At 43.0% G+C, this 22,385-nt stretch overlaps 1 protein-coding gene across 1 annotated transcript in view; it reads right to left on the bottom strand.

Annotated features, from left to right (window-relative positions):
- Positions 1 to 15,727, bottom strand: part of LOC115172201 (uncharacterized aarF domain-containing protein kinase 1-like) — a 78,403-nt gene extending 62,676 nt beyond the window's left edge. The window contains exons 1-2 of the mRNA XM_029729370.1: positions 15,628 to 15,727; positions 3,627 to 3,769 (exon numbers count right to left, since the gene is read on the bottom strand). Of these exons, the coding sequence (XP_029585230.1) occupies positions 3,627 to 3,761 (135 nt within the window). The 5' untranslated portion in view covers positions 3,762 to 3,769; positions 15,628 to 15,727. The remainder of the gene's footprint in view (positions 1 to 3,626; positions 3,770 to 15,627) is intronic.
- Positions 15,728 to 22,385: the final 6,658 nt, after the last annotated feature.

Genomic DNA, 22,385 nt, shown 5'->3' with positions numbered 1-22,385 from the left:
CAAACATGCAACACTGTATAAAATAGTCGGGGGGCCCTAAGAGTTCCCTGTTCCATTGAGCTCCGGACAGACATAGCTATAGGCCATTTGCGCAAGGGATAAGAAGTATTTTATGACGTTTCCACCAGATCAGAGCATTTTATTACAAATAAAACAAAAATATGACATTTACATAAGTATTCAGACCCTTTACTCAGTACTTTGTTGAAGCACCTTTGGCAGCGATTACGCCTAGAGTCTTCTTTGGTATGACATTACAAGCTTGGCAAACCTGTATTTGAGGTGTTTCTCACATTCTTCTCTGCAGATCCTCTCAAGCTCTGGATGGGGAGTGTTGCTGCACAGCTATTTTGAGGACTCTCCAGAGATGTTCGATTGGGTTCAAGTCCGGGCTCTGGCTGGGCAACTCAAGGACATTCCGAGATTTGTCCCGAAGCAACTCCTGCGTTGTCTTGGCTGTGTGCTTAGGGTCGTTGTCCTGTTGGAAGGAGAACCGTCGCCCGGTCTGGGGTCCTGAGCACACTGGAGCAGGTTTTCATCAAGGATCTCTCTGTACTTTGCTCCGTTTATCTTTCCCTCGATCCTTACTAGTCCCACAGCATGATGCTGCCACCACGCATCACCGTAGGGATGGTGCAAGGTTTCCTCCAGACGTGACACTTCGCATTCAGGCCAAAGAGTTCAATCTTGGTTTCATTAGACCAACGAATCGTGTTTCTCATGATATGAGAGTCTTTAGGTGCCTATTGGCAAACTCCAAGCGGGCTGTCATGTGCCTTTTACTGAGGAGTGGCTTCCGTCTGGCCACTCTACCATAAAGGCCTAATTGGTGGAGTACTGCAGAGATTGTTGTTCTTCTGAAAGTTTCTCCCATCTCCACAGAGGAACTCTGGAGCTCTGTCAGAATGACCATCGGGTTATTGGTCACCTCCCTGACCAAGGCCTTTCTCCCCCAATTGCTCAGTTTAGCAGGGCGGCCAGCTCTAGAAAGAGTCTTGGTGGTTCCAAACTCCTTCCATTTAAGAATGATGGAGGCCACTGTTCTTGGGGACCTTCAATGCTGCAGAAATTGTTTGGTACCCTTCCCCCGATCTGTGCCTCGACACAAGAGAATTCCTTCGACCTCATGGCTTGGTTTTGGCTCTGACATGCACTGTCAACTGTGGGACGTTATATAGACAGTTGTGCGCCTTTCTAAATCATGTCCATCAACTGAATTTACCACACATGGACTCCAATCAAGTCGTAGAAACATCAAGGACGATCAATGGAAACAGGATGCACCTGAGCTCAATTTCGAGTCTCATAGCAAAGGGTCTGAAAACTTATGTAAATAAAAAGATCTGTTTTTTTTCCTATTTTTTCTCAATTTCGTGGTATCCAAATTGGTAGTGAAAAACCTGTTCTCGCTTTGTCATTATGGGGTATTGTGTGTAGATTGATGAGGAAAATTGTGTATTTAATCAATTTTAGAAAAAGGCTGCAACGTAACAAAATGTGGGAAAAAAGTCAAGCGGTCTGAATACTTTCCGAATGCGCTGTATTCTTTTTGAGCAGTGGCAACCTACTCTCTGTCCATCCCCGTTGAAATATACTTAGAATCCAAAATGTTCCCAAACTGGAGATTTAAACAATGGAGAACTCCATTGGCTTAAATCGGCCCCACCACTCACTCACCATTGTACAGAACTACAGTGAGGGAAAAAAGTATTTGATCCCCTGCTGATTTTGTACGTTTGCCCACTGACAAAGAAATGATCAGTCTATAATGGTATGTTTATTTGAACAGTGAGACAGAATAACAACAAAAAAAATCCAGAAAAACGCATGTCAAAAATGTTATTAAAATGCAAATCATTTTATGAGGGAAATAAGTATTTGACCCCTCTGCAAAACATGATTTAGTACTTGGTGGCAAAACCCTTGTTGGCAATCACAGAGGTCAGATGTTTCTTGGAGGTTTGCACACATCTCAGGAGGGAGTTTGTCCCACTCCTTGCAGATCTTCTCCAAGTCATTAAGGTTGAGGCTGACGTTTGGCAACTCAAACCTTCAGCTCCCTCCACAGAGTTTCTATGGGATTAAGGTCATTAGACTGGCTAGGCCACTCCAGGACCTTAATGTGCTTCTTCTTAAGCCACTCCTTTGTTGCCTTGGCCGTGTGTTTTGGGTCATGGTCATGCTGGAATACCCATCTACAACCCATTTTCAATGCCCTGGCTGAGGGAAGGAGGTTCCCACCCAAGATTTGACGGTACATGGCCCCGTCCAGCGTCCCTTTGATGCGGTGAAGTTGTCCTGTCCCCTTAGCAGAAAAACACACCCAATGCATGTTTCCACCTCCATGTTTGACGGTGGGGATGGTGTTCTTGGGGTCATAGGCAGCATTCCTCCTCCAAACCCGGCGAGTTGAGTTGATGCCAAAGAGCTCCATTTTGGTCTCATCTGACCACAACACTTTCACCCAGTTGTCCTCTGAATCATTCAGATGTTCATTGGCATACTTCAGACGGGCATGTATATGTGCTTTCTTGAGCAGGGGGACCTTGCGGGCGCTGCAGGATTTCAGTCCTTCACGGCGTAGTGTGTTACCAATTGTTTTCTTGGTGACTATGGTCCCAGCTGCCTTGAGATCATTGACAAGATCCTCCCGTGTAGTTCTGGGCTGATTCCTCACCGTTCTCATGATCATTGCAACTCCACGAGATGAGATCTTGCATGGAGCCCCAGGCCGAGGGATATTGACAGTTCTTTTGTGTTTCTTCCATTTGCGAATAATCGCACCAACTGTTGTCACCTTCTCACCAAGCTGCTTGGCGATGGTCTTGTAGCCCATTCCAGCCTTGTGTAGGTCTACAATCTTGTCCCTGACATCCTTGGAGAGCTCTTTGGTCTTGGCCATGGTGGAGAGTTTGGAATCTGAATGATTGATTGCCTCTATGGACAGGTGTCTTTTATACTGGTAACAAGCTGAGATTAGGAGCACTCCCTTTAAGAGTGTGCTCCTAATCTTAGCTCGTTACCTGTATAAAAGACACCTGGGAGCCAGAAATCTTTCTGATTGAGAGGGGGGTCAAATACTTATTTCCCTCATTAAAATGAAAATCAATTTATAACATTTTTGACATGTGTTTTTCTGGACTTTTTTGTTGTTATTCTGTCTCTCACTGTTCAAATAAACCTACCATTAAAATTATAGACTGATCATTTCTTTGTCAGTGGGCAAACGTACAAAATCAGCAGGGGATCAAATACTTTTTTCCCCTCACTGTAGTTCCCGGCTGCGCTTCACAAAAGGATTGTTTGAAATGCGCCAATTAATTGGAATTTAATTGCAACGTGCACATAGGTTCTATTTGTTTTAACTGAATAGCCCTTAATGTTTTTTCAGCTCAGATTCGCTCAAGAGGCATAAACTGCCACGTAGGCATAACCTATAGGCCTAGTTTTTTCTATGTATAAGCCGAGGTCTCCATACAGAACGGTTCGGTACGAATACATGTACCGTTACAACCCTAGTTTGTGTGGTTGGTATACTATACTGACCAGACTGATGCGTTTGTGTACTCATGGTTATGTGCTGTGGTCCTACAGTAGGGTCTGTGTGGTTGTGGTTATGTACTGACCGTAGCTGCGGCCCGCCCGAAGCGGACCAGGCTGATGTCATTGGGGTCCAGTTGTTTGTTGTTGTAGAGGTAGAAGCCTGACGACGCCACCACTGCCGTTGCAACAGACGACACTTTCAGCAGCCAGCCAGCCATTGGAGGCACTGGGGGAGCGAGTTAAATATGGTTCGACAATATTACACTCTGATATACTCAACTAATTAAGAAATACAGTTGATGAAGTACACACTGAACAAAAGTATAAATGCAACAAGTAAAGTGTTGGTCCCATGTTTCATGAGCTTAAATAAAAGAACCCAGGAATGTTCCTAACACACGAAAAGCAAATTTGTTTACATCCCTGTTAGTGAGCATTTATCCTTTTCCGTGCAATTGGCATGCTGACTGCAGGAATGTTCACCAAAGCGGTTGCCAAAGAACTGAATGTTCATTTCTCTACCATAAGCTGCCTCCAACGTCATTTTGGAAAATTTGGCAGTGGGTTCAACGGGCCTGACAACCGCAGACCACGTGTATTGCATCGTGTGGGCGAGCGGTTTGCGGGCGAGCGGTTTGCGGATATCAACGTTGTGAACAGAGTACCCCATGGTGATGGTGGGGTTATGGTATGGGCAGGCAAAAGCTACGGACAACGAACACAATTGCATTTTATCAATGGAAATTTGAACGCACAGAAATACCGTGATGAGATTCTGAGGCCCATTTTTTTTCCATCTGTGACCAACAGATGCATATCTGTATTCCCAGTCATGTGAAATCCATAGCTTGGGACATAATGAATTTTTCAATTAACTGATTTTCTCATATGAACTGTACCTCAATAAAATATTTGAAATAGTTGCATGTTGCGTTTATATTTTTGTTCAGTATTTACTGTATATAAACCATTTCCAAACCCTTCGCACTTTCAACTAATAAACAAAGCGTTTACAAAAGTTTCAAACACTAAAGGGTACTTTCATGTGAAGTAGCTATTAAAAAGACTAGGTGGGGAGAGATGTAAACAGGATACAAAGTGGTGTTTCTAAATATTAACTAATTCAAGTATTCAACTACTGTAGCTTGAAGAGGACAGTCTTCAATACCCTGTCAGTGAATGTAGCAGCTACTGCATATAATTCATAGATTTCTTTAACAACTCCAGTGTTAAGCAATAGTCACCACTGTCGTACTTAAAATGAGCACAAGCAGACTGGCATTGAGTGACATATGGAGGAGACACGAGCATGACGACAGTCTTATGTTGTGCACACACATTTTAAATACTTTATTTGAAGCAACTTTACAAATTTACATTAAAAAAAGGATCCTAAACATTCCAAACGTCCCTGTATGCATAGCAGTCAAGGGTACAAAAAGCACCTCCTTCTCCAAACAGCTAGGGTGCCCACGAAAGCTGAAACAGAGCAGCCCTAGTTTTTGTCAGGCCCGCAATCTGGAGGCCACACACTGCATGTCAATGTACGTGTCCAAATATCGGTGTAACCAGCTTGCACCTACACCCGAGGCTGTCCAAGCGTGCTGGAGGGGCCGGTATTTAAGAAACTTGTCGGCAAAGACCTGCTCCATGCAGCCATCAAATGGGCAGCCACTTCCAAAATGAGCACCTCCATCTGGCCTCCCCCCACAACATCTGGCATATTTGGCAGACAGGAAAACGCATTAGCAACATCAAACCATCCTCTTAACCACAAAAATGTTTATAAATGTGTGCTGTTGGTGAGACTACCCGTCTCACCTCACTGTCTATCAGGTCGACAAGGCAGTCATGTCTAACAATGCACAAAACCTTGTATGAACAGCAACCATTCACAACAACGGAAACAGACCATTGCATTTGACTCATGAAGAACACAAAATGGGTCATGGTTTGCAGGTTACAAGAGTGCGAGGTTATATTTTGGTTGGTAGAACTTGCAGCCTCGGCTTAACAGTAGAGGTGAGAATGTCCTCGCCAATGGCAGCATTCTGGTACAGTACATGGAATGGGAGACAGAGGTGTCAGCACAGTCTGGAGCAGCAAGTTTCCCCTGCATACTTAGGCCAGGGTTGCCATAGCTGCAGCCGTCTGATACCGAGGAGTGTTTTCCTTGATGTAGGAGGAGATGTTCCGTCATGGGTGACAGAAGCCTCCACAACACAGGGGTCTGCCACAACTGCATCAGAGGCAGTCACTGGCTCTGTTTGCGTTATCAGTCCATGCCCATCTGAGCTCCGGTTGCACGGGTCCGGCCAGTCTGACCAGACTCCAAAAGCCCGCAGCACAAGTGTCCAATTGGTCTTCCTCCTGAAGCCCAGGAAGTTGTCCTCATTGTCAGTGGCACATTCCTCTTCCATTGGTCCAGAAGGAGGGAGGCCCTGGCTAATTCCCTAACTGTCGCATCGTCCCTGTTGAGCATGTTCAACAGGTGAGTCAGTCTGGTAGCAGTGTAAACCCACTCAACATTCGGGACACACAAACCCCCTCTCTTCGGCTCAGGAAGAGAACGTCACGTGTGGCGTGTGCGTTTAAGCATAGCCACTTTCTCACCACTTGGAACGATTTTGTTATTAATTTCACTCAGAACCTACTTGGTATACACACATTGGCAAGCAGATGTTGAATCTTTGCTAGGCCACCTCTCTCACAGCGTCTAGCTTCATGACCACAGGCAGAGGGGAAATGTCAACCCTTTCAAGCCTGGTTGAATACTCATGGACAAGCTCCTCAACTTGTACCCCCCACCCACTCGCTAGCAACATTTAACTTACGTTCATGACAGCTGTATGTTTCATGCCGAGAGAACACTAGTGTCGGGGGGGCTTATCAGTGTGTCTTGTACCAGCGGTTGCCTCCGTTGCGTCTTTCATAGAACACTGCACATTGTGTCTAACTTCCTGCCCAGACCATTTCAAAAAGTAATCTGTTTGAGAGAGCATAGCGTTGATAACATGCTCCTCTCTGGAGGAGATCTGAACGTCATCATCATACCCCTGTACTGGGTTCGGTCACCAAACATGGGCTCGGGCACACTGGCATAGCCATTTCAGCCACTGGTTGATGACTAGGATGAAGTAAACGGCACTCCATGGGCAGCCTGTTTTTATGCCAACCCAGAGAGGGATTGGTTCAGTCAGCTGCTTCCCACATATAACTAGGAGAAAAGATCCGATGTGTACAAAGGTTATGATATCCACATGATGTTCACATTCGTATATCCTCAAGTGCATTGATTACACTACGCGATAAAGTACCAAAGGCATCTCTAAAGTCCAAAAACAGTGTAAAACTTTGTTGATTCATACTTTGAGCCATCAATTCCAGTTTTATGCAGAAAACAGGCTCATTCATGCCGTCTGTCTGTCTGTCTGTCTGTCTGTATATGCCTTTTGTTTGGGAGAGAGAATGCCTGTATCTAAAAGCCATGGTAGTATGTGGGCGAGCAAGCATTTCATGAACACTTTACAGACAAAGGGAAAGAGGGAATTGTCTCTCCATGTATACAGAACAAAAATGCAACATGTATAGTGTTTGTCCCATTTTGAAAAAAGCGTATTTCTCTCAAATGTTGTGCACATTTCTCCTTTGCCAAGATAATCCATCCACCGGACATGTGGCATAACAAGAAGCTGATTAAACAGCATGATCATTACACAGGTGCACCTTGTGCCGGGGACAATAAAAGGCCAGTCTAAAATGTGCAGTTGTGTCACACAACACAATGCCACAGATTTCTCAAGTTGAGGGAGCGTGCAATTGGCATGCGGACTGCAGGAATGTCCAACAGAGTTGTTGCCAGAGAATATAATGTTAATTTCTCTACCATAACCCAACTCTAATGTGACTTTAGAGAATTTGGCAGTACGTCCAACTGGCCCCACAACCGCAGGCCACGTAACAACGCCAGCCCAGGAACTCCAGTAAAATCTTAAAATCTGTAACTCAGTAAAATCTTTGAAATTGTTGCGTTTATATTATTGTTCAGTATAGATGGATCATCTGGAACATTGTATTTTTTTTTGGTATTATGTGGATAAGAGCACCCAGCCATGAGTCAGGTACCTTTCCATTAATCAGACAGGCATTGAAGATATGCATGAGGGCATGGGAGGACTGGGGCCTTGTGGCCTTTAAAGTCTCATATGTGACACCATCTGATTCACTTGCCTTGTTTGGTAGGGAAATCAACACATTATCTACCTCCTCAAGGGTGAAATTGCATGTCTCTGGGAAATAGCCTGGTTTTACCGTTTCAATTGCTTCACACCAAGGGGGCGTGGTCAGCAGTACTCTAAGGAAGGGCTTGGCATTTGTCATTATATTAGTTCTGTACAAAGTTAACGGTAAAATGTCCATGCAGCATCTGCATACCAACCACTGATCTGAAATCAGTTTCATGGAGATATTCATTTAGATCTTAGTTTTTCAAGTATCTACAGTGTTTGTTGTTTTGGATGATGTAAAGTGAGCTATTTTAGAGCAGATGGTTGTCAAACAGTAACATTACACAATGCCATAATGTTTCGGGTTCTGTAGAATACTATCATTATGTGATCTTGCAAACGTTGATTCTGCTTTGATCTAACTTCGTTAAACGAGCACCGTTCGCCTGAGTAGCCTGTTCTCCACGCATATAAAAGTAAAGAATATACACATGCACAGAAGCTTAATTTCTATAGATTTTTCTGATCCGCAGCCACTCGGTTATAATAAAACATTGCATGATTCTATGACATCGCATTTGCGTAGTGACATAGCCTACAGTTGGGCAGAGCTGTTTCTAGGATTACACCTCATAGGGGAAAATATTTTTGCCTTTTATAAAACGCATTTCATGCAATTATGTTATTTTATGCGACAGAAGACATTAGCAGAATCTATTTCCATACCACACAAATGACCGAAATGAGTAGCTACTCTGACAAACGGAGCAATGAAAAGAAACTGGTCTTGAATGCAAATAATAGCCAATGAAGAGACACATAGATTGAACTAATACACACACACACACACACACACACACACACATACTGCTCAAAAAAATAAAGGGAACACTTAAACAACACAATGTAACTCCAAGTAAATCACACTTCTGTGAAATCAAACTGTCCACTTAGGAAGCAACACTGATTGACAATACATTTCACATGCTGTTGTGCAAATGGAATAGACAACAGGTGGAAATTATAGGCAATAAGCAAGACACCCCCAATAAAGGAGTGGTTCTGCAGGTGGTGACCACTTCTCAGTTCCTATGCTTCCTGGCTGATGTTTTGGTCACTTTTGAATGCTGGCGGTGTTTTCACTCTAGTGGTAGCATGAGATGGAGTCTACAACCCACACAAGTGGCTCAGGTAGTGCAGCTCATCCAGGATGGCACATCAATGCGAGCTGTGGCAAGAAGGTTTGCTCTGTCTGTCAGCGTAGTGTCCAGAGCATGGAGGCGCTAACAGGAGACAGGCCAGTACATCAGGAGATGTGGAGGAGGCCGTAGGAGGGCAACAACCCAGCAGCAGGACCGCTACCTCCGCCTTTGTGCAAGGAGGAGCAGGAGGAGCACTGCCAGAGCCCTGCAAAATGACCTCCAGCAGGCCACAAATGTGCATGTGTCTGCTCAAACGGTCAGAAACAGACTCCATGAGGGTGGTAATGAGGGCCCGACGTCCACAGGTGGGGGTTGTGCTTACAGCCCAACACCGTGCAGGACGTTTGGCATTTGCCAGAGAACACCAAGATTGGCAAATTGCCACTGGTGCCCTGTGCTCTTCACAGATGAAAGCAGGTTCACACTGAGCACGTGACAGAGTCTGGAGACGCCGTGGAAAACATTCTGCTGCCTGCAACATCCTCCAGCATGACCAGTTTGGCGGTGGGTCAGTCATGGTGTGGGGTGGCATTTCTTTGGGGGGCCGCACAGCCCTCCATGTGCTCGCCAGAGGTAGCCTGACTGCCATTAGGTACCGAGATGAGATCCTCAGACCCCTTGTGAGACCATATGCTGGTGCGGTTGGCCCTGGGTTCCTCCTAATGCAAGACAATGCTAGACCTCATGTGGCTGGAGTGTGTCAGCAGTTCCTGCAAGAGGAAGGCATTGATGCTATGGACTGGCCCGCCCGTTCCCCAGACCTGAATCCAATTGAGCACATCTGGGACATCATGTCTCGCTCCATCCACCAACGCCACGTTGCACCACAGACCGTCCAGGAGTTGGCGGATGCTTTAGTCCAGGTCTGGGAGGAGATCCCTCCGGAGACCATCCGCCACCTCATCAGGAGCATGCCCAGGCGTTGTAGGGAGGTCATACAGGCACGTGGAGGCCACACACACTACTGAGCCTCATTTTGACTTGTTTTACGGACATTACATCAAAGTTGGATCAGCCTGTAGTGTGGTTTTCCACTTTAATTTTGAGTGTGACTCCAAATCCAGACCTCCATGGGTTGATAAATTGGATTTCCATTGATTATTTTTGTGTGATTTTGTTGTCAGCACATTCAACTATGTAAAGAAACAAGTATTTAATAAGATTATTTCTTTCATTCAGATCTAGGATGTGTTATTTTAGTGTTCCCTTTATTGTTTTGAGCAGTATATATATCTATATCTATATCTATATCTATATCTATATATATATATATATATATATACACACATACATACACACACACACACACACACTTGAAGTCAGAAGTTTACATACACTTAGGTTGGAGTCATTAAAACTCATTTTAACTACTCCACAAATTTCTTGTTAACAAACTATAGTTTTGGCAAGTCGGTTAGGACATCTACTTTGTGCATGACAAGTAATTTTTCCAACAATTGTTTACAGACAGATTATTTCACTGTATCACAATTCCAGTGGGTCAGAAGTTGACATTGATTAAGGTGACATTGCCTTTAAACAGCTTGGAAAATTCCAGAAAATGATGTCATGGCTTTAGAAGCTTCTGATAGGCTAATTGACATCATTTGAGTCAAGTTGGAGGTGTACCTGTGGATGTATTTCAAGGCCTACCTTCAAACTCAGTGCCTCTTTGCTTGACATCATAGGAAAATCAAAAGAAATAAGCCAAGACTTAAGAAAACAAATTGTAGACCTCCACAAGTCTGGTTCATCCATGGGATTCATTTCCAAATGCCTGAAGGTACCACGTTCATCTGTACAAGCAATGGTATGCAAGTATAAACACCATGGGACCACGCAGCCTTCATACCGCTTAGGAAGGAGACGCGTTCTGTCTCCAAGAGATGAACGTACTTTGGTGCTAAAAGTGCAAATCAATCCCAGAACAACAGCAAAGGACCTTGTGAAGATGCTGGAGGAAACAAGTAAAAAAGTATCTATATCCACATAACCTGAAAGGCAGCTCAGCAAGGAAGAAGCTACTGCTCCAAAACCACCATAAAAAAGCCTGACAACGGTTTGCAACTGCAAATGGGGACAAAGATTGTACTTTTTGGAGAAATTATCTCTGGTCTGATGAAACAAAAAAATAGAATCCCTTGGCCATAATGACCATCGTTATGTTTGGAGGAGAAAGGGGGAGGCTTGCAAGCTGAAGAACAAGATCCCAACCATGAGCATGGGGGTGGCAGCATCATGTTGTGGGGATGCTTTGCTGCAGGAGGGACTGGTGCACTTCACAAAATAGATGGAATCATGAGGGAGGAAAATTATGTGGATATATTGAAGCAACATCTCAAGACATCAGTCAGGAAGTTAAAGCTTGGTCACAAATGGGTCCTCCAATGGACAATGACCCCAAGCATACTTCCAAAGTTGTGGAAAAATGGCTTAAGGACAACAAAGTCAAGTTATTGGAGTGGCCAACAAAGCCCTGACCTCAATCCTATAGATAATGTGTGGGCAGAACTGAAAAAGTGTGTGCGAGCAAGGAGGCCTACAAACCTAACTCAGTTACACCAGCTCTGTCAGGAGGAATGGGCCAAAATTCACCCAACTTATTGTAAGAAGCTTGAGGAAGGCTACCTGAAGCGTTTCACCGAAGTTAAACGATTTAAAGGCAATGCTACCAAGTACTAACTGAGTGTACGTAAACTTCTGACCCACTGGGAATGTGATGAAAGAAATAAAAGCTGAAATAAATCCCTACTATTATTCTGACATTTCACATTCTTAAAATAAAGTGGTGATCCTAACTGACCTAAGACAGGGTATTTTTAATAGGATTAAAACGTCAGGAATTGTGAAAAACCTGAGTTAAAATGTATTTGGCTAAGAGGTATGTAAACTTCTTACTTCAACTGTATGCATGCATACATACGTTTGGGGTCATTCCGAATAGTCCTTGATTTTGATAGAAAGGCACATTGTGTCCATTGAAATAACAACAAATTGATCAGAATTAGAGTGCAGACATTGTAAATATTGTTAATGTTGTAAATGTCTATTGTAGCTTGAAACAGTAGAATATTTTATGGAATATCTACATAGGCGTACAGAGGTCCATCATCAGCAACCATCACTCCTGTGTTCCAATGGCACGTTGTGTTAGCTAATCCAAGTTTATCATTTGAAAAGGATAATTGATCATTAGAAAACCCTTTTGAAAACTGTCTACTGTAGTTCTGATTAAAGAAGCAATAAAACTGGTCTTATTTAGACTAGTTCAGTATCTGGAGCATCAGCATTTGTGGGTTCGATTACAGGCTCAAAATGGCCAGAAACATAGTACTTACTTTTTAAACTCGTCAGTCTATTCTTGTTCTGAGAAATGAAGGGTATTCCATGCGAGAAATTGCCAAGAACCTGTAGATCTCGCACAACGCAACGCTGTGTACTACTCCTTTCACAGAACAGTGCAAACTGGCTGTCACCAGAAGATGGAGTGGGAGGCCCCGGTGCACAACTGAGCAAGAAGACAAGTACATTAGTGTCTAGTTTGAGAAACAGACACCTCAAGTCCTCAAGTGGCAGCTTCATTAAATAGTACCTGCAAAACACCAGTCTCAATGTCAACAGTGAAGAGGCGACTCCGGGATGCTGGCCTTCTAGGCAGAGTTTCAAAGAAAAAGCCATATCTCAGACTGGCCAATAAAAAGAAAAGATTAAGATGGGCAAAAGAACACAGACACTGGACAGAGGAACTCTGCCTAGAAGACCAGCATCCCGGAGTTGCCTCTTCACTGTTGACGTTGAGACTGGTGTTTTGCAGGTACTATTTAATGAAGCTGCCAGTTGAGGACTTGAGGTGTCTGTTTCTCAAACTAGACACTAATGTACTTGTCCTCCACCTCAGTTGTGCACCGGGGCCTCCCACTCTTTCTATTCTGGTTAGAGCCAGTTTGCGCTGTTCTGTGAAGGGAGTAGTTGCAAAAGGGTTTTCTAATGATCAATTAGCCTTGTAAAATGATAGCTAATCCAAGTTTAACACAACGTGCTATTGGAACACGAGTGATGGTTGCTGATAAATGGGCCTCACGTACGCCTATGTAGGTATTCCATTAAAAAAGAAATAAAAAAAAAGCAATTTCCAGCTACAATAGTCATTTACAACATTAACAATGTCTACACTGTAATTCTGATTAATTTGATGTTATTTTAAAAATGGACAGAAAAAAATGCTTTTCTTTCAAAATCAAGGACATTTCTAAGTGACCCCAAACTTTTGAACGGTAGTGTACATAGACATAGGAACTAGTTCTTGTTGTATATTCCCCTCCCTGAGTGCCTTGAACCCTAACTGCACATAGGGCTCCCTTTCCTCCTTTACCCAGTCCCCTCAGATCCCTATTCCCCTAGTACTAACTCAACAGACAAGCCTACATACAAAAATTGCAGTGAGAAATGTACATAGAGCGCTCAGATCGTATTTCCATATGAATAAGGTTTTAGATACATCACTTGGGTAGCCATTTGATTAGCTGTTCAGGAGTCTTATGGCTTGGGGGTAGAAGCTGTTAAGAAGCCTTTCGGACCTAGACTTGGCGATCCGGTACCGCTTGCCATGTGGAAGCAGACAGAACAGTCTATGTCCAGAATGGCTGGAGTCTTTGACAATTTTTAGGGCCTTCCTCTGACACCGCCTGGTATAAAGGTCCTGGATGGCAGGAAGCTTGGCTCAAGTGATGTACATGGCCGTACGCACTACCCTCTGTAGTGGCTTGCGATCGGAGGCCAACCAGTTGCCATACCAGGCAGTGACGCAACCAATCAGGATGCTCTCGATGGTGCAGCTGTAGAACCTTTTGAGGATCTGTGGACCCATGCCAAATCTTCTCAGTATCCTGAGGGGGAAAATGTTTTGTCGTGCCCTCTTCAAGACTGTCTTGGTGTGTTTGGACCATGATAGTTCACTGGTGATGTGGACACCAAGGAACTTAAAGCTCTCAACCTGCTCCACTATAGCCCTGTCAATGAGAATGGGGGCGTGCTCGGTCATCCTTTTCCATTAGTCCACAATCATCTAATTTGTCTTGATCACGTTGAGATAGAGGTTGTTATCCTGGCACCACACGGCTAGGTCTCTGACCTCCTTCCTATATGGGCGGTCTTATTGTTGTCAGTGATCAGGCCTATCACTGTGTGTCATCAGCAAACTTAACGGTGTTGGAGTCTTGCCTGGAGATGCAGTCATGAGTGAACAGGGAGTACAGGAGGGAACTGAGCACGCACCCCTGAGGGGCCCCCTTGTTGAGGGTCAGCGTGGCAAATGTGTTCTTACCTACCCTTACCACCTGGGGACGGCCATCAGGAAGTCCAGGATCCGTTAGTCAATTAATAGCATTCTCACGTAGGTGTTCCTTTTGTCCAGGTGGGAAAGGGCAGTGTGGAGTGCAATAGAGATTGCATCATCTGTGGATCTGTTGGGGCGGTATGCAAAGTGGGTCTTGGTTTTCTGGGATAATGGTGTTGATGTGAGCCATGACCAGCCTTTCAAAGCATTTCATGGCTACAGACATAAGTGCTACGGGTCGGTAGTCATTTTGGCAGGTTAACTTGCCAAAAGCTACATGTTCTTGGGCACAGGGACTATGATGGTCTGCTTGAAACATGTTGGTAATACAGACTCAGTCAGGGACAGTTTGAAAATGTCAGTGAAGACACTTGCCAGTTGGTCAGCGCATGCTCAGAGTAAACGTCCTGGTAATCCATCTGGCCCTGCGGCCTTGTGAATGTTGACCTGTTTAAAGGTCTTACTCACATCGGCTGCGGAGAGCGTGATCACACAGTCGTCCGGAACATGCATTTTTCAGAGTTACTTGCCTCGAAGCGAGCATAGAAGTTATTTAGCTCGTCTGTTATTTAACTCGTCTTGTAGGCTTGTGTAACAGCCGACACCTAGCTAGAATTCATAACGTATCATAAGTTTTGCAAATTTGTAACATACAGTATTCCATGTTTATCAAATTCGTAACATAATACAAATTGCAATTCATAACATACAAAATGGGTGAAGGACATCCACAAATGAATACATACCATACGATACGTAGCATATCACACTAAATGGAGTGGCTCGGATTTACATACAGAACAATACAAAATGCTCTGAGACCAGGTTGGTGAGGCAGAGGCAGGCTGTAATGCAGTAAGCAAAGCAAGAGCGAAAACAAGCACAAACACAACAACAAAAAGAATCCGTGCAATCAAACAGTTAAAAAAATATGTCATGTCCTGGTTTATATCGGTAGTTGTTCGTCTTATCTCGAGTTGATAGTTTAGCAACCTTTTTAACCAGTAGCTACATCACAGGTCACAGTCACGCAGAAGATGACAGCATCATCAACCTGAGACACGGCTATATATTCTATCCACTACATCAATGAACATTTCAATACTTCCAGTATCGGTTTCTGTGTAATATAATGGAACAGTGGCTGGGGTGAGACGGAGTATGGCATTCACTTATGCAAGACGTTTTGTAACATGCGTTAGGGAACAACACAGCTAGCACTGTTCTAACAAACATATCCGTTAGGTAAAAATAATATAATTCATAACTAGCTATCGGATTACTGAAAACCAGTACTTTGTATGTCGGTAAGATGTTTTACCTTAAATCACAGCCAAACGTACAACCGTGCTGTCATTCAACCGGTTTCTCGCTTCGACCTCTCAACCCGTCGCTAGTTTATAGTTTCGATTGAACTAAAGCCCATATGCATTATGGGGGTTGAAGTCTTGAGTTCTGAACAACAGCTACATTTATAGGAATTTAACCACGTTTATTGTTGTAATTATGTGAAATACATTTTGGGGGGTTTAATGCACTAGTATTTGCAAATCACTTCTGTTATCTTTCACAAAAGCTCATAGATATTCTTTCTGATAAATCGGTCAGGACTAAAAATAAGCACATCGTGCGACTACGTCAAAAGCAAGCGACATGTTCATTTCCTACATAGAAATATCTCAAATAGATTGAAGGGACAAATTCAAAGCACTTACTGTATACATCATAATAAAATGAATAGCTATACTGCATATAATAAAAAAAACATATTTGCTAGCTCAACGTTTATATAAAGCTATTTATCCTAATAACTTCACTGATAATGAATATTCAACACAGTAGTTAGATTGATGCAACTTATTGCAACTCAATAAAATAAGATTATGTCAACTAATAATATGTATTTTTCATCAGGCATTATCAAGGAAAAGTTCCACACATTTCCCCAACATTTTGGTACGCTTTACTGAGCTGTTATGTGGATGTGGAAATGTGAACTTTAGGTGTGATTGAGCCTACTTGAAGCTGTATCCAAATATGCTGTTTTGGTATAGAGGCTTCCTGAATGGTACATTGTCAGGTGACTATAGCCTACCTACCTTCATCAATACCAGTTTTTTTAGGGCTGCTGATAAGGTGGGTATGCAGCGTGGACACAAAGAAACAAATACACTTTTGTGCATGTGCACATACACACATCCACACACACACATACAGTACACACAGAGGTAAAAATATGCCCCTCTCTCATTCTCACATACACACCTCTCTCACACACACACACACACACACACACACACACACACACACACACACACACACACACACACACACACACACACACACACACACACACACACACACACACACGTGCATGTGCACATACACACATCCCCACACACATACAGTACACACAGAGGTTAGATATTCCCCTCTCTCATTCTCACATACACACCTCTCTCACGCTCTCTCTCTCTCTCACACACACACATGCACGCACGCACACACACGTGCACATACACACATCCACACACACATACAGTACACACAGAGGTCAGATATTCCCCTCTCTCATTCACACATACACACCTCTCTCACTCTCTCGCTCTCTCTCTCTTGCTCTCTCTCACACACACACACACACACACACACACACACACACACACACACACACACACGTGCATGTGCACATACACACATCCCCACACACATACAGTACACACAGAGGTTAGATATTCCCCTCTCTCATTCTCACATACACACCTCTCTCACGCTCTCTCTCTCTCACACACACACACACGCACGCACACACACGTGCATGTGCACATACACACATCCACACACACATACAGTACACACAGAGGTCAGATATTCCCCTCTCTCATTCACACATACACACCTCTCTCACTCTCTCTCTCTCTCTCTCGCTCTCTCTCTCTTGCTCTCTCACACACACACACACACACACACACACACACACACGCACGCATGCATGCACACACACACACATACAAGAGGGAAAGAGAGAGAGAGATAAAGAGAGAGAGAGAGAAAGAGAGAGAGCACAGTTAAGAACAATAACTAACACACATTTTTTCTGTAGGCCCTACTTTTCATGCTGAGTAATAGCAATGTCTTGAAAGTCCCTCTTTTCATCTCCCATGCGAATAAATACTGAACATGCCTTCTTCACTACTACCCTGCCTTCAAGTTCCAATCTCTTTGTAGGATTTTTCAAACCCTTTTCATGCTTTTTATCCTATTGACTGTACAATTAGGCCGTAAGCACACAATTTCCCTTTTTTACCCTGCTGTTAAATGAAACTGAAGATGAAGTGACAAAATCATTACAGAATTTATCTTAATTGCTTGGGGTATTGTGCGAGGACGTGGGTGAGGGTTTTGTTGAGTGTGGCTTCTTTTCTTGCACCCAGTCGCTGCTCAGCAGGAGGTGGCCTGTAGCTGAGGCGTACTGCGGAGGATTACACACATAGATATTCACCGGGGATTTACAGAACCTTTACTTTGCAGTTAGTTTCCTAACAATCTGTATCAGGCCCTCTTCAACCCAACTGAGATCATTAAAAAAAATATAATAATAATCTTTAACACAAAACAACCAAAGCATTAAACAAAACAAAAACACAAATACATGGGGACATTTTCTTCCTGGTAAATTATATGCTATTTCATGGCCATGTTATTATTTTATGTGCCATTAAGGAAACACAAGAATCATTCCAATATTTTTTTGGAGATTTTATTATTTGTCTCCAGCCTTTTTCTAATATGATTTCATACACTGCTGTTTTTATCAACATATTCATCCACTCTGTGAACATGGGCTCATGAGAGCTTTACCAATGTTTCAGGACCAGCCTTTACACTGATACAATACCTAAAACATCATATTTTAAATCCCTTTTATTTCAGACTTGTTACTCAACTGACAGTCTTGGTGACCAAGGTACAATCCAATGCCATCTGTAATGCTTTGTCCCATAGGGGGTGCACATCTGGGCATTCCCACAGTGCATGAAGGAGAGTTCCTTTTGCCCCTTCATATCGCCAACACACATCATCCTGTGATAAACCCATCCTATGTAACCTTTGAATTGAAAAACTTTAAATTGTATACTTTTTCCCTTGGGTTGTCTGACATTTTGCCAAATATTTGAAATTATATACATCCATGTCTTCTTACAGTATGTGGCTCACATTGTAAATCTCTTTGCCACACAATTCTAAAGTTTTCATTGGTATATTTTTTTTACTTTAACAGCATTTTGTAACATAAAGAATCTGATTGTACAGAGCTTGGTAGAGAAAATAAATATTCTACGTTATTGCCTTTTTCATAATGGCACCACCTAGTGTTGACACACAGCTTTTCATTTGCATATATCTCCATAGGTCAATATCACAAAGGTTATATTTATTCCCCATTTCTTCAAATGACAAAAACACCTCATTCTTGTGCACGTCTCCCAGAGTATGAACCTTTCTCTTACCCATTTTCCCCACATTATTAACAGTTTCCCCACGCAAATAGCAGGATTATATCATACAGAAGCATACTGTATCTTTGTCTATGTGGAGACTCTTTGATCCTTTTATGTATTGACAACCACACTGCCCTAGAATGGCATAGAATTGATGGCCTGAATATCTGTATTATTGGCTCTTTTTTGGGATAGAATATGTAATGGTCCAAAAGAAGCTGTCAAACCCCTTTCCAGTGTAACCCATCTCTCCTTAACCTTGACCATGGTGCTTGCCTACGGAGCTGTGAGGGGAACGGCACCTCCATACCTTCAGGCTCTGATCAGGCCCTACACCCAAACAAGGGCACAGCGTTCTTCCACCTCTGGCCTGCTGGCCCCCCTACCTCTGAGGAAGCACGGTTCCCGCTCAGCCCAGTCCAAACTGTTCGCTGCTCTGGCACCCCAATGGTGGAACAAGCTCCCTCACGACGCCAGGACAGCGGAGTCAATCACCACCTTCCGGAGACACCTGAAACCCCACCTCTTTAAGGAATACCTGGGATAGGATAAAGTAATCCTTCTAACCCCCCCCCCCCCCTTAAAAGATTTAGATGCACTATTGTAGAGTGGTTGTTACACTGGATATCATAAGGTGAATGCACCTGTAAGTCGCTCTGGATAAGAGCGTCTGCTAAATGACTTAAATGTAAAAAAATGTAAAAAATGTAACCTCCTCTCTCCTCCAGTGCTTAGCCATTCTGGACAGCGCAAAAGCCACATTGTACAGTTCCACATCTGGGAGGCCTAACCCTTATCTTTCTTTAGGGGTATGGATTTTCTGCATACTGATGCATGGTCTTTTTCCCACCCATATAATATCTTAACAATACCATTACACTGCTTCAAAATGTATGATGGAATGCATATCGGTAGCATCATTGAATTATAATTAAAACTTAGGAACAACCATCTATTTTAATTGAAAACATTTTCCCCCATAAACTAAGATTTCACAACTTCCCCTTGTCCATTTATTTTTTGCAGAACTGGAAGCATATTGATGTCCACTATCTTATTCAACTCTGATGTCAAATAAAATCCCCAGATACCTCATACCAGATTGCATCCACTTTTTTTTACTTTGGCCCTTTTTTCTGAGAAATTGCTAATTGCTCTGAGCTTTTAACACAATGCACATTGGAATAAATTTCAGCATGTTTGATGTTTATATCAGAGTATGTCAGCGGAGCTGGAGTGGAGGGAGGAGCAGAGCGAGATTCCCAAAGGCTGGAGCATCCGCCTTCTCGGCCTCTCCAATTTCGCTCCAGTAGCGCTCCATATAGCTCTCACATCACGAGCTCAGGGCATGCCTGACCCAGCATGCATTTGTAGTTTACTTGTGTGCTGCTATATAGCCCCTTGCTTTAGCTACTGTCATGGAGTTACCTAAATATTGTCATAAAGAACGGATAAAACACACCGGTGAAAAATCAAGGTGACTTACAAAGATGAGGACCAAGAGGAAGAGAGGGAGTGCAGTGATCTAGTGTCCACAACTAAAGATGTGGAATCTGAAAATAAATGTATCCCGAAAGCATGATGGTGTGCTTACTATGTGCACATGCTAAAAGAAAGGAACAATGTGGGTAGCTAACTAAGTGTGTCAATGTAGCAAATTATTTATAAACAAAAAATCCGATCTCTTAGAAGTTGTTTTAATTTTTGTTCAATTATCTATACAATAGGCCATAACTGATTTTGGCCCAATAGGCCTGACATATTCCCACTTTCAAGGAGTTTTCTGTTTTCATTGGGTTCATTTGCCTAAAAACCTTTAGGCCTACCTAAAAAAACAACTCTACATCTCTACCCAGCCTGGCAAGAGTGGTCCGAACATTGTTTAGCATCCCCAGTGGCTCTGCAAGTGTAGAGAGGATATTCTCCGCTGCTGGCCGGCTCTCCAGGCACCATCGCATGAGCCTGAAGCCACAGACTGACCAAACTCATGTTTCTAAAAATGAATTCAATTGTACTGTAGACTGAGCCTAATAAGGCATTTTTCATTTAATTTGTATTTAATTCTAAGTAAGTCACAACCTTCATGGGCAATTTATAGACTACAATGATTTAATACTATGAAATGTTGTTTAAATGCTTATTGCTTTACGGTCCCTACTAGCCTAGTGTCACACTCGCAAATGCTTCACAATGTATTTCTTTGTAGGCTCTAGCCTTGATTCATTGTCGTTCCTTCTTAGCCTCCCTGTCTAGCTCCTGATATATTTAGTGTGTATATACTGTTTAATACGACATGTAGACTATTTTAAATGATTAGCGCTTCTTACATTCAGCTTTTCATGTTAATAAAAAATACTTTCATTCAAATCATATGGTTTGGTTTCAATACTTCAAAACCAAATGGTTGGTCCAAGTAGTCACAAAAAAATAGATGGGTGTTGGTTAAATTGTGATTTTAACGAATAGAGTGAATTTGGAGCGGCAGTTTTTTATCCTGTGAGCGCGAAGCAATTTTTCGCAGTGCACAGGAGCAGTGCTGCGCTATGAGCAAGATTTTCGACTGCTCAACTTTGCTCACACACTCTGGTTTACATATAGTTGTTTCCTCGTTGCATTCATCAAACCATCATGGTACAATGGATAGGTGTGAGCGTTGGTACACTACATTTAGTTAGAAGGTTGGATTCACATCCTACTTATCCTTTTTGCCGCCAGGTTAGCATTTTTTTTTAAACTGTGCATCCGTGGTATTATTTGGGATGCTGAAGACACTAAATCCTGGAGACACTAAATTAAACACATTTTCGGAACTATGGCAAGATAGAGTGGCTTCACGGATAGAAAAAAATAAACCATAGCCAGGATTCAATCTTATGCCTATGTTGGTGTCTGATCCCAAATCCCTGTCCTCACCTGCTGAGCAACTGTTCAGGTGATTCAAACTGAAAAAAATCTAACTAAATTGATAATTAAGGTGCCCAGTAGAGGTTGGTGTTTAAAGGGAACTGCACGCTGATTTGGCCTCATTTTTTTGCTTGCTCCTCAAGAAATGCTGGCTCCCATGACAGAAGCCAAATGTGAGTTAGCTTGGGGTTGTGGTTTGATGTAGGGATGTCCTTGTCCCGTCCTGATCAGTAAAAATGGTATTTTGCCATAGTAGTATGGTCAGGGCGTGGCAGGGGGGTTGTTTTGTGTGTTTGGGGTTTGTTTTTTTCTAGGGGATGTGTTCTAGTTTTCATTTTTTATGTTTCGTTTTCCAGGTTTGGCCGAGTATGGTTTCCAATCAGAGGCAGGTGTCTTTCGTTGTCTCTGATTGGAAGCCATACTTAGGCAGCCTGTTTTCCTTTGGGTTTTGTGGGTGGTTGTTTTTTCGTATAGACATTGTATCTTACGGAACTGTTGTTTGTCATTTGTTTAAGTGTTCTCTCATAATAAAAGAAGATGAGCACTCAACACGCTGTGCCTTGGTCCCCTTTATATGACCTATGTGACAGAACCACCTACCAAAAGAAGACCAAGCAGTGTGGTAAGGAGCAGCAGAGATATCTGGAGGAATGGACTTGGGAGGAGATTCTGG

The sequence above is a fragment of the Salmo trutta genome, chromosome 33 (genome assembly GCF_901001165.1).
Source record: "Salmo trutta chromosome 33, fSalTru1.1, whole genome shotgun sequence".
NCBI lineage: Eukaryota > Metazoa > Chordata > Actinopteri > Salmoniformes > Salmonidae > Salmo > Salmo trutta.
Note: the sequence above shows the minus strand (reverse complement) of the source record. Positions and strands in the feature narration are given on the sequence as shown.